A 19,374-nucleotide genomic window follows, 5' to 3' on the forward strand; every position below is an offset into this window, starting at 1 on the left:
TAGCATTTAAGCAAGAGTGATCCATGACATCACAGACTTTTTGGTGAATACGCTGTCACTTGCAGAGTGGTTCTGAAATCAGGTGATCCTGAGTCAGGTTAGTATTGAAATGCACATGAAATGTTCATCAAACCATATTAACACATGTCACCTGAATAGACTCAACAATTCAGGTGACCTTTATCCAAACTTTGAATGCCAAGTGTTGTTATTCCTATGGACATACTGGTCCCTGCGCCCTGTTATTAACACAGTCATTCATATACTACTAGTAGCTTCTGCAGCATTTAGAGTGAAGATGGTTTTGGTTGGTGTGGTGAATCATATGCTTTTGTTTTTTCAGCACTGAGCTTGTGAGTGACATTCTCTACTGTTACAGTAACAGCTGATCAACATTATTCCCCAGTATTAGCATATAGCTGATTGTAACATATGACATTAACAGCAGTGGTTTTCCCAAAATTGAGGCACTCTAAAAATTGTGGTCCACAAGGAGGCCAGAGCATACAGATCTTTACACATGGATTGCACCATCAATCTGGCCCATGGTTAAGGTCAAATATAGTGAGAATTGGGGTCACCTCAATCCTGTGTGTAACATTTATTGAGGCAACCATCACAATTCACTCATTAGTCATTCACTAACTCATTTGCACAACTCTCTGAAAACTCCATCCTTAAATAGAATTCTCAGGGATCTGGAATGAGAAAGATACAACAATAAGGAACTGCTTCTGTATATAACTGTCATTAAAAATGTCTGCTTATTTAGCTTCCCAAATTTTATACATATATTTGTGGATTATTAATTAGTATGTTACAATATTTTCTTTGATAGTGCTGATGCTGAAGTTCACTTAATATTACATACACCAATGGTCAAATGTCAAGTGGGAAAATATGAAAATGGAAAGAGAAATACTCCAATTATCCCAAAAATTGTGCAATATAAGATAGGAATACTACCTGCTTTGGAGACATATGTGTGTTACCCCAAAATTTCTCTGTCATATTTTTATTCTCATTGTGAGAAGCGGTACTTCTTGGGAACTTTACAATATAATGCCAATATGAATATCTCTGCATTACATTAATGTATCAGAAAATTGTTACGTAAAAATTCCAAAGCTCTGAAAATGCAGGTTTTTACCAGTTACGTTGTTGGCTGATTTTCCCTTATTACTATACATACTAATGTGGAACAATACGTAAATTTCTCAGCCCCCTTGAAACTGCTAAGATGAAGATTGTAGCTCAGCATTGTCGAAAATGCTATGAAGTATTACTTTGGTGATAGCTCTAGGAGACACTTACTTTTCAGCATAGGTCACAATAAAGCAAACTAAATGTCCACAATAACTAATACCTGGCCTTAACTGCACAATGAACTCTAACAATGTCTTCATGGCAATTATTGGAATAAGTAAAGGCTGCCTTAAAAGTTGCATTTTACTGGAAAACTGTGTAATGGATACTCTGAGAAGTTGGTCTGTATTCTACACATCCTTAAGTTGATGTTCTCCCTCATGACAGTGCAGAGATAGGCTTTTTCATTGTGTTTTGTTGCAAGGTTAGCAAGATAGAGACTGGACCAAGAATAAATGGAGGACTGTGGTCTGTACATTTCCATTAAATCTGCAAAAGAATCTTGGTAACATGTTCATTTTGAAGGAAGTAAGGTGATATAGCTGCAGGAGACACAAGTGTGATATTCACAATGGCTTCTGCTCTGCAGCAGAGTGAATGCTTATTTGAACATTAGTGGCAGATTAAAACTGTGTGCCAGACTAGGACCTGATCCTGGAACCTCTGGCTTTTGTGTGCCAATGGTCTACCAAATATTCTATCCATGATGCCTCAGCATATAGAGCACGTGCCTGCAAAAGACAAAAGTTCTGGGTTTTTTGTCCCCATTCAGCACAGAGTTTTAAACTGCCAAGATATTTCAAGTGTGGCATTGATTGGGACAGCATCATTATACTAACAGAGCTTCTCACCTTCATTGGATGTTGGAGAAATGATGTTAATGTGCAGAATAACAAGAGATGAGCTCCTGGCCATATATGCAACTTTCAGGGGTGCGATTGGTATAGACCTTCTCTTCATGGATGAAAATACCTGTCAGCTGCTTTGGTAAATAAATTACATCCAGATGAAGATATCTGTCACATGTACAGGCCAACAAGGTCTCTGGATCTGAATTCTACAGTGGGTATCTGTGCTGCAGTAGGGGAATTACTTACACTGTCTGAATCCAACGATTCTTCTAGACTCCTGGAGAGCTCTATCTCTGCTTACCTTTTGAACACTAGTGTATTTTAATGTTATACACTGAGGAGACAAGAGTCATGGGATAGCAACTTGTACAAACACGGACGCAGTAGTATGGTGTACACAAGGCATAACACAGCAATGCATTGGCAGAGCTGCTATTTGTATTCAGGTTATTCACGTGAAGAGGTTTCCAACGTGATTATGGCCACACAATAGGAATTTTAATAATTTTAAAAGCAGAATGGTAATTGGTACTAGATGCATGGGACACTCCATTTTGGAAATCGTTATGGAATTCAATTTTCTGAAATCCACAGCCTTAACAGTTTGCCGAGAATACCAAATTTCAGGCATGTAAGGGCAATGCACTGGCTGACGCCCTTCACTTAAGGACTGAAAGCAGTGGCATTTGCGTAGAGTTGTCAGTGCTTGACAAGTAACACTGTATAAAATAACCTTATAAATCAATGTAGGACGTATGAAGAACGTATCCATTAGGACAGTACAGTGAAATCTGGCGTTAACGGCCTATGGCAGCAGACGGTCAATGCGAGTGACCCTGCTAATAGTATGACATTGCCTGCAGCACTTCTCCTGGGCTTGTGACCATATTGGTTGGATCATTTCAGTTGGTAAGAGTTGATGGTAGAGAACGAGTGTGGTGCACACCCCATAAAGCCTTGGACCCAGGTTGTCAACAAGACGCTCTGCAAGCCAGTAGTGACTCAATTAATGGTATGGGCTGTGTTTATATGAAATGGATTGGGTCCTTTAGTCCATCGGGACTGATCATTGATTGGAAATGATTCTTTCTGGCTACCTGTAGACAATTTGTAGCCATTCATGATCTTCATATTTCCAAACAACATTGCGATTTTTATGGAAGACAATGTGACTCATCACCAGGTCACAACTGTTCACAGTTAGTTAGAAGAACATTCTGGAAACTCAGTGTGAATGTTTTGGCCACCCAGATCACCCTACATGAATCCCATCAAACATTTATGAGACACAATCGAGAGGTCAGTTCGTGCACAAAATCTTGCACCAGCAACACTTTCGCAACTACGGACAGCTGTAGAGACAACATGGCTCAATATTTATGCAGAGGACCTCCAACAAGAGGTCCAAAACAATTTTAGGAGATATCCTATATGACTTTCGTCACCTCAGTGTAAGAATGTGCAGGAAATTATTGCAAGATGAGAACTGCTATGTACTGTAAGGGCAAGATAAAATACTTATGGCCTGACAATGAAAGGCTGTGTGTTTACAGAGCTAAAATGCACTTCTATTTTCATTTAATGTGCTCAACAGATAAACACTATGTCTAATTTTTTTTGTAAATAGAAGATTCTCACCTGGAAGTGAAATTTTGCAAAATACAGGTCTGTCAGTCATAACTTCCTCATCTGGGTCAAAATGTTTTCACTCATCAATTTCTTTTGGTGTAGGAGTGGTTGGAGGTCAGAAAGTGAGAAGTTTTCATGTCAGAGCTTCTAACATTTTGAAATTCAAATCCCTCAAGAATTAGGGAACCAGCCTAGCAATTACATAAATGAACATGAGGAACTGCCTCAACCAGGATGACCAGCATACCAACCCATGCTCATTAATCTGCCAGGCAGAGATTATCTGAGTCTGGCTAACCACCCTCCTTCTTAAGCTAGAGTGCTGCACATTAAGCTTTATGAGCAGGTTGAATTTTTCAAATTACCTTACATAATGGGTTGTGCACTTCTAGTTACAGCTGCTGATTAAACTTCAGGAATCTAAATGTACTTATGTCTGGACTGTGTTTGTTGCCGTCTTTAGTAACTTTAATGAGGGTACAGGTCACAATGCCAGGTGAAAGTGGAGCTATACATAATACAAATCACAATTAGATTGAGAATGAAAGTACAATGAGACTAAATGTATGGCCAGTACTTATAGTTTTCTCTAATAAACTATCCTTTTCATGCAAATGATTCATTAATGTCTCATTGGTCTGCAAAGGAATTTTCCATGCTGTATCTTTGGTGTCTTAATGCTAATCAATCCATAAAACTTCAGTGACCTTGTCACCCTAAATGACTGCCTGTAGTCCCAGATATCATCACAGTAATTATGGATACAGAAAATGCTCCAGAAATATCTCCGCCATTATATCTTAGGTGCTCATGAATAGGTTGACACTCAAGAGTGTCTTTTACAAGGGTCAGGTCTTTCATGGGTGATGGATTTTTATTTTGTGGTGAACTAGATGATCCCATTCACTTGACTGATAATGTACAAGTATGTAAGTGCACACTTACCCAAGAGTTTTCTACAGTCTATAGTTTTTGTGCATACATGTAAGAATAATGGGTGGTGCTCACCCGCAATCATTTTATAGACATCTGTTCTAAGAGTTGGGCAGTATGACTACTGCTTCACAGTACATTTATTCCCCCATGAATTTTGCTGTTAAAGATCTGCCACAGTTAAAAAGGAACAATGATGTACATAATTACGATACTAGAAGGAGGAATGGCATTCATTAATTCACACTAAGTTTGTTTGTAGCACAAAAAAGGCCACATTAAAAATTTTTCATCACTTATCCAATGGTATGAAATGTTTAAGAAAGTTTCTCCTTGACAACTCCTTCTATTCCACACAAGAATTTCTAATACTGTAATGTGTGAAAGGTTTTGGGTAGAAATTAGTAACACACATCTGGATCTCTCTTTTATTTTTGAATAAAAATAAATAAAGAAAAAAAACACTTAGAAATGTTCAAAATTGAACCATATGGGCATATTAATTTGCAAAGTGAATTTAAAATGACTTGTTCCACATTACTACAATCTGCCATCCAAAATGATCCATGGAACTTGTGACTAGCTCCGAAGGTTTCAGCCATAGGTTACATAAAGAGCTTAATTATAGCAAATACTATTTTAGAAGTCTTTCTTTTGGTCCTCATGTCAAACGTGCATTGAGTAATGGAGAACATCCCCCCAACTGACATGTGTAACAACTATTCAAGGTTACTTATTTTCCACTAGGATCAAAATGTAAATACTGATGGGACAGCCATTAGCCACTAATGCATCAACACAGTAAATGGATCAAATACCACTCAAAAAGTACTGAGATTGCATTACACATCATGCCTTGTCTGTCCTTGCATACCCTGACTCACAAGCATGCCACACAAGGGAATATTATTCAGCAAGAATCAACATAAGAGTTTCATAATGACCTCTTTTATGTAACTAGACGGTCTAAATGAATCACTTGGTACATACGGGTGTGATGAAATTAAGATAGATGGAAACTAGTATATGAGCAGTAAAAAATGTAAAGAGGCACTATTAATGACACAGATTGTACAAATACAGAATAAGAAATTGCCAATATTCTTAAGATGGATGACAAAAGAAGATCATGGATTGATGTCCTTGAAACTGTATTAAAACAATAAAGTGAAACAATTCAGAACAGTTTTTTTTTAAATAGAGGTTATGAAATGTTTTCAGGTGCCTACTTTATAAAGTAGTATCTTTGCTGTGTTACATTTGCTTCACTACTAGTGAAGTATGATTATACTGATCCCTAGAAATTTTTCTCTTTTTCAGACTTCTGCTGTTGTTGGACTGGTGCCACATCAAACACGATGGTGAAGTTTGAGTCTCTCTGTCACAATGAAACTCCAGATAAAAAAGTTACATCCTGGAGCTTTGGCCCCTAGCTTCACTTTGGAGGTACTTACCTTGATTGTTTCATAAGTATCATTTGAGTGATTTCCTTTCTGAAGTCTGCTGGAGCTCGCATTGTGATCCTCAGCCGATTTTTATTTAGTGGTTTTTCTAATGTTTCACCAACTTAAATGGCCACTATTATTAAAATTTCACATTTCATTGTCAGTGATGAAACACTTGTGTTGCTGAAATATCATAAAATCATTAAATGACCATTGCCCTAAGATCCTGAAATGAGCACCAAAATGGGCAAGATGTTAAGTGGCTGTGAAAAACTCAACACCCCAGGAATGTGTTCTGAAGGCTGTTTGTGTATTTTATTTAAATGTCTGTACTGACTGCTGCGGTCCAGAAAGATAAATCTTCTTTTACTAACCATATATTTATTGCAAGTCTCTTCAGTTTATGTACCTATAGCTGCAAGCTGTTTCGCAAACTGAATTAAAGTTCTTTTCAGTTTGAATTATAGCTTCTGTCAAAACTTACTTTCGTTTACTTGAAATTCACGAATGAGGAAAGCAGTGCACTACTTGAGATTCTGGGCCCACACTGGCAAGGACTGGGGTTACGATCCCCTGCTTTGAATGTTCTATACTTTTTCTCCCCTATGCTTATTGAAATCAGATTTTGTCAAAAATGACCTTGCTGCCTACAGAAACTTAAAATATCATCAATCTCCCCTTCGTTCTGTAAATCTTTGTAAGTGGGAAATGAATATAGAACACTCCAAAAATTGGGCGAAAATTTCTATTTCTACAAGGCGCATTCTTTGACATTGCCATACGCTTTCGAAATCTCCTAAATGTGTTCCTGTAATTCCATGATAATGTGCTACGGAACAGGTACTGGTAGTGAACGTAATTAGTCCTGACCATTAATACTCTGTTTTGACGATTTGGATTTGGCCTAATCATGCTATCACTTACTGTGAACCATTTAAGAAAATCAAGCACAAGCACAATCTGAATTAGGGCGGCCGCATCTTAATTTAGACTTTTTTTTTACCGAGTTTGAGTTCATAATTGTCACCACAGCTGTTAATGGATTTCTAATCCCCTTTTTTTTTGAAATGGTCTATAGTTTCCGAGATTCAGTGACAGTATTTCCGATTACCATGTACCGGTAGCGTACTTCGGATTTTGCCTTCAAATTTACAGCATACATGCATTAGGCTCGAGCCTAAGTATTTTAAGCGATCTTTGTAGGAAATAAAAACAGTTGTTTCTACTGACTTAACGACAATTTGAGTTTGATTTCCACTCACGCAACACTGCAAGGCAGTGCGTAGTTGCATTTATTAATATCTATATTGCCGTTTTTCTGTTTAGTGGTGAAACGTTTACAGAACGTCGTTTTGTGAGCTTTCAAAATATCAGATACTTAGATGTTTACAACTTACCTTAGAAACTTTTAATGTGTTCCTGATTGTTCCGGCTGTTAGCAGTTTGTACTTTGTTTATCCCAGTCGCCAACGAGAAAATTAATACCGGTACATCAAGAAGAGTTTGAAGAGCCTACTCCGTTACATCATAATACTTCCTTTTTCCATTGACTGGATTAGTTACGGTGGACACTTTCACATATTATTGATTCCTTCTCTGTGTATGAGTAACTGTAGATAGCGATCGGTTTTTATCTGTGTCCTGTTTGGGGCGTGTGTGTTATAGACTAGTGTTTCCGCTTCTGAGGTGGTCAGCAAGTAAACTGTTTAAACACATATCTGAACATGCTGAAGTCTCAAGCATACATTACTTTCTTCAGGTTGGAGCTATGGTAGGACGTAAGATAAAAAGTAATATCTTTACGAACATCTGGTAACATTTAATTCTGTATTATCTTCTACTTACGAAAGTATACATTGCAAACTCTCTACAACAATTAGCAGCATACATATTGTGCGTTTGATACGTGAGTCTTCTGAACACATTACCTTCAGGACACCTCGTCGCAGTACAAAATACGGTTATCTAAAAAACCAGTAATTTATAAATCATAATTTATTTGGTTGATTAAAGGCATTTCTTTAAAAATACATTATTTTTGCCTTGTCACGGCATTTATAGTTTTCATATTTCGCAAACTCAATGCAACCCTTCAGTGAGTTGCATGGGTTTGGAAGCTCGGTTAAAACAGTCTGCTTTCGCAGCAGTTAATTGAGTTTGAACTTTTCTGACAGTGTTTTATAAAAATGTTTCTCTTAAGACTTCAAACTTATATAATAGAGATAATTATCTTTTAGGGAATGACACTTTATATTCATACAGTTTAATTTCATAAACATACGGGATGCTTACAAACATGTTTAACAACTCAATTTAATTTAAATTTTATTAATTTATGTTCGTTTTTTTATCGTTCAAGAAATTCGAATGATTTGATGTACAATGCCAACACGATAGTTGCGGCACTAAATTGAACTTCAAAGCGCGGCTAATAGCGATCGGCGACTGTTGTTCCCTCCGTGACCTGCAGTTACTCTTCAGATCCTCTCCACTGTCGTCGGTTGAAACACACTCCTAGGTATTAAAAAACGTGTAAGCACCTCAGGTTTTTTGCCAAACCACTTCTGTTAACAAAATCTTTCGTAACAGCATAAAAAGCTAATTATTATTTGTAGATTAAGCCCCCACGGCACTATTTTCTTTTCAGCATGCGCTTTACAAGCACTAAATTGTGATGCAATCCAGGGGTACAAGAATTTTTTTCTTTGTCAGCATTTTCCCCGACCTCGGCAGCCTCTGTATGACAGCAAACAATTTACATTGCTGCAGAGAAGCAGGTAGGAAACATGTTACGGATAACAGGTGATAAATGAAACGCCGAAGGTTACGTAGATCGCATAATGTTGTGTTCTAAACAATCCGAAAACATAGGAATTCAGCCGAGTGATCAACAGCCAGTTAAAATTACAATATTGAAGGGCTTTGACAGTGTGCTGCCCCACTGAGAGGGCGTATTAGAACTGTTAATTCAGCATGGTTCGCGTAGTTAGTCACCTCACTACTGCGCATTGTGCTGTAGATTAAACAGTAGCGGTCTAACAAGTAAATTGCAATTTTTTGAAGAGGAAGATGAAAACATTTTGATACCAATTTCGTGTATATGTGAGTTTTAACCTGTTGATACTTAGGTAATAATAGTATGTGTGCCACTGCCAGAATCAACCTTTTGCTTCACTGTACGTGGCAGACCAACTCCTTTGTCACCAATCCGCAGCGCTTCGATACCAAAGCTACAAGAAATTCATAGACAAGTAGATGCATTAGATGTTTATCGGAACAAAATTGTTTTGGTAATGAACTTATTCACACTTGTCTCGACAGTGATAAGCAATAATGTTGTATTCAAGACTGCGATTTTTGGCTGTTACTGCAACGGGATATAGAACGTTCGCAAGATATTATTATTACGATATTGTTATTATTACAGTTCTTGATACGACCCATAACTGATTGACCATATGGCTTCATTTTTAATCGTACTTTGCCAGGCAGCTCATCAAATAGCTCGACAACCCCATTATTTATTGCTAGAATGTTTGGTCGTAAATGCTGTGATTTATATTATTTTGAAACCGAAAGTAAGCGAAAATAAACAACAAACAAAATAAAATTACGGCGCGGATACAGCGATTGTCGTGCAAGTGTTCAGTGAAATAAAGAGCCAAGAAACAGTCTTGTTGTTCAGAGAAATGAGAGACTCCCTAGTTAGCGAACAAGTAGATCCGTCTTCACATTGGCGAAGACTTGATATCCGCCATCAGTTTGCCCCCATTTTTCAGATATGGTTCACTAAAGAACTGTACATTGGCGGATTGATTATTATCGTCCAGTATGTGACATGCTTCAACTTCTCTCTTCGATTTCCGTGGCAACTTTGAAATCAAGTCGAGTGTGTATGCTTGTGGCTGCTTTTGAAACCCGCCACATATCTTTTACTCCATGCACCTGAAACTGATAGACGCCGTTATGCTTATTGTTGAATTTCATCGTAGGATCATATCCAGTACCATTTTGTTTTATGCTGAGCTCTACTTTCCTAAAATTAACTTCCAGTTGGCAACATAAAATGCAGAAAAGTTAAGACGCAACTGTTCTAGTTCATTTTCATTGTACAGAATAGATATTAATCTTAAGCTCCGTAAAACCAAGGAATTTGTGAATTAACATTTCGTTTCGATATACGTTAAATGATTAATTTTCCAGATATTATTTCCAAATGTCGAGAGAAATGTAAGGACAAGCACTTCGGCGATAGACTGTGTGATGTTTAGATGAAAGTGTACTTTTACTTATGAAATATGTTTGACATACAGTTAATAAATATTATATTTCTCAACAATTCGTTTCGATAAAATCTTATGTGTGCTGCTGCTTTCTTAGCAGACACTGTAACTACAGCTATTATCCATGATTCTAGTCGTGTATACAAGACAATGTCAGCTTCACGGAGATATAAAAATTTGTGACGAGCAGATCACAGGAAAAACTTTGTTACAGTTTACAATATATCTCTTGATATTTACAAATTGTTATGCACCTTTTAAACTAATGAAATAAAAACAATTTTTGTGAGACAAATTCATGCATACCTTCTCGCGATTTCGATAACATGTATTGAACAATGCAAAGAGCACCTTTCAACCAATCGGAAAGGATCTGTTGAACAAGATATAATTGAGCTGTGCTGGAAGACTACGCAAAAGTAATATTGTAGTTCTTCCGGCACCGTTAGTTTCAACGCTGCGAACCTAAGCCGCAGTTCTTTAACAATAACATTATCAACAATAACAATATATTGTGACCTAATAAGGTCTTTATTACGTCTGCACGCGGCTTGCGCCGGTGCAGACGGAGAAGACAGTGGAAGAGTTAGTCAATTCCTCATTACAGCATCGTCCAGCGACAGGCTGCAGACAAGAGTGAAGGGATAAACATTCATCAGACAATCGCTGACGAGCCGTTGATAGGCAGATTTCGTCCTGAGACACTGATCGCGTTGTCTGTTACTGTAACACGTCCTTTGCGTAACTATTGTCCTCCAGTGAGTGCAACACAATCTCAGAACATACGAGAGTACTTTACAATAGCTTGGTAACAGTTTAAGGTCTAGCGAATTCAACTTCGTTCACGCGTACAGTTCTTATTTTGGAGACAGAAATGGCAGCAGTTTCCACTGATTGTACAACGGAAGTTGAAGTGTTTGAAAGATGTTGGTGAGTTACGAGGAATGACGCGGCCAGTCAGGAATTAACGTAGCGGCGGAGGCCGCTTTTATAGCGAGGTGTACGTCTTTACACTGCACTTTGGTCAGCGGAAGACCTGAACGCACTTCTATCACCGACGTCTAGAACATTATGATATGTAGCACCCGTCGTAAGTAGCTTGCAGCCCCGGTGATGAGTGGTGGGACAGAAGTCTTCGACGAACCATTCCCGTCGACAATGAACTCGTTGCTCGCCGGTAACCTACTGGACGATGATGTGGGGGGCTGACAGGAGCACCGCCACGGTCGCGATGATGGTGAAGAGCGTGAAGATGATGAGGCAGAAGCGGTCGACGACCATGGCGGCGAACTTCCAGTCGCTGATGAGCTCGGCTTCCTCGTCAGCCTTGCGCATGCGGCCGGTGATAAACTGCAGCTCCCGCAGGATAGCTTGTAGCTCGCGCTGGGCAGACGAGCAGGGCGCGTCGTCCAGTGTGGCCGCAGTGGCCGCTCTCGGCAAGTAACCGCCGCCCGTCGGCGCAGGAGCGCTATTCGCCGCCAGCGTGGCCGCTGCCGCCGCAGCCGCGTGGTGGCGGAAGTCGTCGTCGATGTCCAGCACGTTCGCCAGCAGGCTCTTGGATGACCGCTCCTTCAGCTCCAGTTCCTTCATGCGGTTGCTCATGAGGATGGTCTTGCGTGTGATCTTCTTACCCGGCCGACTCATCCCGAGGATCCACGGCAGCCACTGCAGGAACACGCTCTTGATCTGCGCACAACGGAAAGAAAAACCACAGTGATTAGCTATCAGCTGTGCAGCAGATTCTATGGTGCTGTACAGGGTGTAATGTCGAATCCCTCTACGACGACGTAAAAACAGGGAGTACACAAAAAATGGGAACACCAGACATGCACTGAAGAGCCAAAGAAACTGGTATAGGCATGCGTATTCAAATACAAAGGATGTGCGTTTAGCGGTTACAGAGATCAAGAATCACACTTTATTAATAATTAATAATCGAGGTCAAGCGACCGCTATACAGGGTGAAAAGTATTTAAGCCGACAAACTCTGGGAGGTTTAGGGGACACCATGTGGTGTGCGTACTGTAAGACCTTCGGTACACACACCATCAGATTATTTGACTTGTCGCTCTAACGAAGTAGGCGAGTGTCAGCAAGATGTCTCGTGGTCTTATTGTGGCGTGTTTATCTTCTGCCGTTAGGCCAGACGATAGAAATGCCACTTGCACGCATAGAGTAGCAGATTGACGGGGACCAACTTTAAACAGAACTTGATCAATTTTCACACACATTTATTAAAATAATAAAAATCATAGATATTACGTAACTGATTCTGGATGCTGTTTACAATTGACAATCTGAAGTTCCTTTGGTCTTGGTACGTTAATCTTATTCTCACATATCTCTGATACTTGACAAAGTGTCTACACATTTCTCTTCATGGCTATGTACAGGAATATGATAATATTATTAGGCGCAGACTGAAACTTGACTACAGACTAATGCAGACTGACTAATCGGAGGTCTGTACACTCGTTATAATACCTCGCGCGTTCAGGTATCACTGCGCGAGTGTGATCCGCGAGGAGAAAAGGTTCTACATTAGCAGCAATCTCATTGGCTGCGTTACATATTAACACGCGGATCGGCGGAAGCAGAATTTGGTCCGTCTTTATGGCAGCGCCATCTCGTAGAGCGGAGACGGACGAGCGCTGCGCTTGCGCTGTTGTGCTTAGCGGGGCGCGCTCTAGTGGGAAAGTTGTGTACGCGCTGACTACGCGGAGCTATGTACATAACACACCAAAACAAATATTTTTCCCAAATGTCATTTTTTCCTATGAGGAGTATTTAAACCGGTAGAGGAAGGTTTCTCTGGCGGCAAATTAATTAAACCAACAAACAATTTTCCATTCTTTTATGACCAAGAGACAACACATTAACACAATCCAATTTCAACTACAGTAGATTTTCAAAAATGCCCCCATTGACATGTAAACAAAGGTTACACCATCGGATCATGTTCTGTTTGACACGGGTGAAAACCCGAGTATCCTGCATTGTTCTTGCTGCTGCCACTATCCGGGCAACCAGATCCTCTTCTGATGCAAGAGGAGTTGCGTAAACAAGGCTGTGCATCTCTCCCCGCACTAAAAAGTCCAGAGGGGACGTATCTGGGGATCGAGCAGGCCATGGTACAGGACCACCTCTCCCAATCCACGTTTCTGGGATCCGTCGGTCCAGGAATCGACGCACACAACGACTGAAATGTGCCGGCGCTCCGTCATGTTGGAACCACATGCGTTGTCTTGTAGGTAGCGGAACGTCTTCCAGCAATTCTGGCAGTGCTCTGGCGAGAAAATTGTGATAGTGCTTGCCATTTAGTGGCCTAGATAGCAGATACGGCCCAATTAAACAGTCCCCAAGTCCCCAACAACACCAACCCACACATTAACGAAGAACCGCACTTGATGAGCGCTAGTAACTGTGCCATGTGGGTTATCCTCACTCCAAACATGCGAATTGTGCATGTTGAAGACTCCATCACGCCCGAACGTTGCTTCATCGGTAAACAGCACAGAGGATGGAAATGTAGGATGCATTTCACACTGTTTCAGGTACCACTGCGAAAACTGTGCTCTGGGTGGATAATCAACTGGTTCCAGGTTGTGGCCATGCTGTAAGTGAAATAGACGTAACAATTGCTCTCGAAGGACTGTTCTTACATTCGTTTGATTCGGCCCCATGTTACGTTCAATGGCACGAGTGAGGATTGAAGGATCCCGCTCCACATGCTGCAAGACAGCTTCCTGAAATTGCAGCGTTCTTACCATGCGACGGCGTCCCTGTCCAGGTAATCTGCTAAATGACCCGGTCTGACGCAGACATTAGTACACAGCAGCAAAGGTCGTATGATGCCGGATACGGCGATTAGGATATTGTTGTTGATAAACCCGCTGTGCAGCTCGTTGTTGTGGTGCGCTACGTAGTACGAACCAACCATATCGGTATACTTACTCCAGGTGTATCACTCCATTAGTAAACAGAGACAATGCACTACTACGCAGGTGGACGGCAGTTGCCTACAACTGAAGAGCGTAATACGCCCTCTAACAACTGAAGATCGTAATACGGCCTCTAACAACTGAAGAGCGTAATGCGGCCTCCACCGGTTTAAATAATCCTCATAGGAAAAAATGACATTAGGGAAAAATATTTATTTTGATGTCCCCTACAAGCCCCCAGAGTTTGTCGGTTTAAATACTTTTCACGCTGTATAAGCGGGCAGTGCACGGCAGCGGAACCATTCCGCTGTGAGCTCAATCAGCAACATCACTAAAGCACTATGCCTCGTCGACGTGTGTATCGTCAACGCCGTCACCGCATGCCTGTGTACAAACATATTATTAGCCTAGAAAATAAACTGGGGGGCAATGGAACAGCCCAAGCAGTTATATTAAGTGGACCTATATTCTTCCGTGGATGCAAGATTAATTTTACTCTCGACGTCGCTACTGGAAATTCTGGTAGTGATTGGTTTACCCTAGCCATTACTTGGCATTGTGGTATCAACAGAAAGACGCAAAGTAGACCTAGTTATGTGTATAGTAATAAGCCATTTACTTTGTACACTCGTTCACGTAGGCCGAATACGGCGCTGCGTTTGATAACGCATATATAAGGAAAGTGTCTGGTGCAGTTGTTAGATCGGTTACTGCTTCTACAATGGCAAGTTATCAAGATTTAAGTGAGTTTGAACGTGGTGTTACAGTCGGCGCACGAGCGATGGGACACAACATCTCCGAGCTAGCGATGAAATGGGGATCTTCCCGTACGTCCATTTCACGAGTGTACCGTGAATATCAGGAATCTGGTAAAAACAAACCTCCGACATCGCTGCGGCCGGAAAAAGATCCTGCAAGAACGGGACCAACGATGGCTGAAGCGAATCGTTCAACGTAAGAGAAGCGCAACCCTTCCGCAGATTGCTGCGGATTTCAGTGCTGGGCCATCAACAACTGTCAAAGTGAGAACTATTCAACGAAACATAATCGATATGGAATGAATGAGATTTTCACTCTGCAGCGGAGTGTGCGCTGATATGAAACTCCGTGGCAGATTAAAACTGTGTGCCGGACCGAGAATCGAACTCGGGAAGGTAGGAGAGGAGATACTGGCAGAAGTAGGAGACGAGATACTGGCAGAAGTAAAGCTGTGAGGATGGGGCGTGAGTCGTGCTTAGGTAGCTCAGTTGGTAGAGCACTTGCCCTCGAAAGGTAAAGGTCCCGAGTTCGAGTCTCAGTCCGGCACACAGTTTTAATCTGCCAGGAAGTTTCATCATCGATATGGGCTTTCGGAGCAGAAGGCCCACTCGTGTATCCTTGATGACCGCACGACATAAAGCTTTACGCCTCGCCTGGGCCCGCCAACACGGACATTGCACTGTTGACGACTGGAAACGTGTTGCCTGGTCGGACGAGTCTTGTTTCAAATTGTGTTGAGCGGATGGACGTGTGCGGCTAAGGAGACAACCTCATGAATCCATGGTCCCTGCATGTCAGCAGGGAACTGTTCAAATTGGTAGAGGCTCTGTAATGGTGTGGCACCTGTGCAGATGGAGTGACATAAGACCCTTGATACATCTAGATATGGACACGAACGTAAGCATCGTGTCTGGTCACCTGCATCCGTTCATGACCATTGTACATTCCGACGTTGGGCATCACCAGCAGGACAATTGCTACAGAGTGGCTCTAGGAACACTCTTCTGAGTTTAAATACTTTCGCTGGCTACCAAACTCCCGAGACATGAATATTATTGAGCATGTCTGGGATGCCTTGTAACGTGCTCGTACTCTTACGGATTTATGGATAGCCCTGCAGGATTCATGGAGTCAGATCTCTCCAGCACTACTTCAGACATTAATCGAATCCATGTCATGTCATGTTGCGATACTTCTGCATCCTCGCAGAGTCCTGCACGGACACCGGAAAGGCTCAATAATATTGTGACATGGTGACTATGGTGGCCAGGAGAGATACGGCAGTTTATCCTTGTGCTCACAAAACCAATGCTGGACGGTTCGAGGTTTGTGAACAGGAACCCTGTTGTCTTGGATCACGGCATCACCATTGGAGAACAAACATCGTGCCATCGTCTGGACCTGATTGTCCAAAATGCTCGCATAATTCTTATCAGTAATGCGACTTTGTTTGATTCACTATAAATCCTGTAATGCACAAACTATAGGGATATTGCATTATTGAATACTGCATATACACTACTGGCCATTAAAATAGCTACACCAAAAAGAAATGCAGATGATAAACGGGTATTCATTGGACAAATATATTATAATAGAACTGACATGTGATTACATTTTCACACAATTTGGGTGCATAGATCCTAAGAAATCAGTACCCAGAAGAACCACCTCTGGCCGTAATAACGGCCTTGATACGCCTGGGCATTGAGTCAAACAGAGCTTGGATGGCGTGTACAGGTACAGCTGCCCATGCAGCTTCAGCACGATACCACAGTTCATCAGAAGTAGTGACTGGTGTATTGTGACGAGCCAGTTGCTCGGCCACCATTGACCAGACGTTTTCAGTTGGTGAGAGATCTGGAGAATGTGCTGGCCTGGGCAGCAGTCGAACATTTTCTGTATCCAGAACTGCTCGTACAGGACCTGCAACATGCGGTCGTGCATTATCCTGCTGAAATGTATGGTTTCGCAGGGATCGAATGTAGGGTAGAACCACGGGTCGTAACACATCTGAAATGTAACGTCCACTGATCGAAGTGTCGTCAATGCGAACAAGAGGTGACCGAGACGTGTAACCAATGGCACCCCATACCATCACGTCCGGTGATACGCCAGTATGGCGATAACGGATACACGCTTCCAATGTGTGTTCACCGCGATGTCGCCAAACACGGATGCGACCATCATGATGCTGTAAACAGAACCTGGATTCTTCCGAAAAAATGACGTTTTGCCATTCGTGCACCCAGGTTCGTCGTTGAGTACACCATCGCAGGCGCTCCTGTCTGTGATGCAGCGTCAAGGGTAACCGCAGCCATGGTCCCCGAGCTGATAGTCCATGCTGAAGCAAACGTCGTCGAACTGTTCGTGCAGATGGTTGTTGTCTTGCAAACGTCCCCATCTGTTGAGTCAGGGATCGAGACGTGGCTGGACGATACGTTACAGCCATGCGGATAAGATGCCTGTCATCTCGACTGCTAGTGACACGAGGCCGTTGGGATCCAGCACGGCGTTCCATATTACCCTCCTGAACCCACCGATTCCATATTCTGCTAACAGTCATTGGATCTCGACTAACGCGAGCAGCAATGTCGCGATACGATAAACCGCAATCGCGATAGGCTACAATCCGACCTTTTTCAAAGTCGGAAACGTGATGGTACGCATTTCTCCTCCTTACACGAGGCATCACAACAACGTTCCACCAGGCAATCTCGATCAACTGCTGTTTGTGTATGAGAAATCGGTTGGAAACTTTCCTCATGTCGGCACGTTGTAGGTGTCGCCACCGGCGCCAACCTTGTGTGAATGCTCTGAAAAGCTAATCATTTGCATATCACAGCATCTTCTTGTCGTCGGTTAAATTTCGCGTCTGTAGCACGTCAACTTCGTGGTGTAGCAATTTTAATGGCCAGTAGAGTAAAACATTCTGCTCCCTGCTTTGTATCAGTGTAAAACCTTTCGCAGAAAAAGCAGTTGGGAGATATCAAGCAGGCTTTAGATCTGTCAAATCAGCTATTGACCACATATCCACTCTGAGGCAGATATTGAAAAAAAAAAGAGACCAAAGGAATACCGTGTAGAAACACATCATACATTTGTTTATTTTAAAGCAGCAGATGACACCATCAAAAGAAATAAGCTCATTGAAGCTATGAGTGAAATGGGCATACCAAAACACTTAATACATCTCATGAGTTTGGCTGTGGGTAAAGTGGAATGTAAACTACGATACAGGGAAACTTAAATCCAAGTTATGAAATTAACTGTGCACTAAGGGAAGGAGATGCCTTTTTAACGTGTTACTAGAGAAGGTAATAAAGATAGCTCAATTCAATATAACAGGCGCAATATATAATAGAATGGTACAGGTTCTGGTCTATGCAGATGATGAGGATATTGCTGCAAGCACAGAACTAGTTACTAAACAAACATATAGGGCACTGGTGGGAACAGCAATAGAAATGGGACTGGAAGAGAACGTCAGTAAAGCCAAAGAATAGTCGAATAATACGACCAGAACTAAATACAATGTAGGAAATTGACCTGGCACAAATAGAATGTATAGTGAATTTGCTACCTGGGAACACTAGTAACATTGCAGAATGATACTAGTATGGAAATAAAGTGGTGCATACGCCTAGCTAATAAATGCTATTATGGGCTGGCACCACAACGTACGCCCAGAAATCTGTCCAGAAGAACAATGTGTCAACTGTGTAACACTTTAATACCTCCAATATTAACATACGGCTCAGAAACCTGGACAGTGATACAACAGTGTGAAGAGTTAATACGATGTTTTGAACGAAAGGTGTCCCATTGAGCCACTAACGAAGATGGAACATGGCGTAGGCGATATAAGTTTGAACTTTACTGATTGTATATATAGATCTTGAAATCATAAAGTTCATTAAAATAAACCGCTTGAAGTGAGTAGGCCATGTTTTTCGCATGGAACACGCAACCCAGCAAAAAAGGCGCCGCTACAAAACCCAGTGGGATGAACATGCAGGGGAAGACAAAGACTTTGATATTTTGATGACATATAAGAAGATGTAAAAATTATTGGAGTCAGAGGATGGAGAAGGAAGACGCTGGAGATGGACGAAGTGAATAATGTCCCAGAGCAGGTCAAGACCCATCAAGGGCTATAGAGCCAGGAAGAAGAAGAATGCGATTCTACATAGTAACCACGGCGTTCATGGAATACAACGTTATGGCTGCACAAACCATCACCGAAGCCCCGCCGTGTTTCACTTTTGGCACGAAAATCTGCCAAGAATTTGGAAACAGTGTGAGAGAAGACACATCCGACCAAATGAAATTCTTCCACTGGTGCATACTACAGGTGTTTTGGCTTCGGCACTACGTTTCCCTGTTA

At 41.5% G+C, this 19,374-nt stretch overlaps 1 protein-coding gene across 1 annotated transcript in view; it reads right to left on the reverse strand.

Moving 5' to 3' along the window:
- Window positions 1–7,823: 7,823 nt before the first annotated feature.
- LOC126088309 (neuronal acetylcholine receptor subunit alpha-7-like) overlaps window positions 7,824–19,374 on the reverse strand; it is a 336,530-nt gene continuing 324,979 nt past the window's right edge. The window contains exon 9 of the mRNA XM_049906440.1: window positions 7,824–11,973. Coding sequence (XP_049762397.1) covers window positions 11,470–11,973 — 504 coding nt within the window. The 3' untranslated portion in view covers window positions 7,824–11,469. The remainder of the gene's footprint in view (window positions 11,974–19,374) is intronic.

The sequence above is a fragment of the Schistocerca cancellata genome, chromosome 6 (assembly GCF_023864275.1).
Source record: "Schistocerca cancellata isolate TAMUIC-IGC-003103 chromosome 6, iqSchCanc2.1, whole genome shotgun sequence".
Taxonomy (NCBI): domain Eukaryota; kingdom Metazoa; phylum Arthropoda; class Insecta; order Orthoptera; family Acrididae; genus Schistocerca; species Schistocerca cancellata.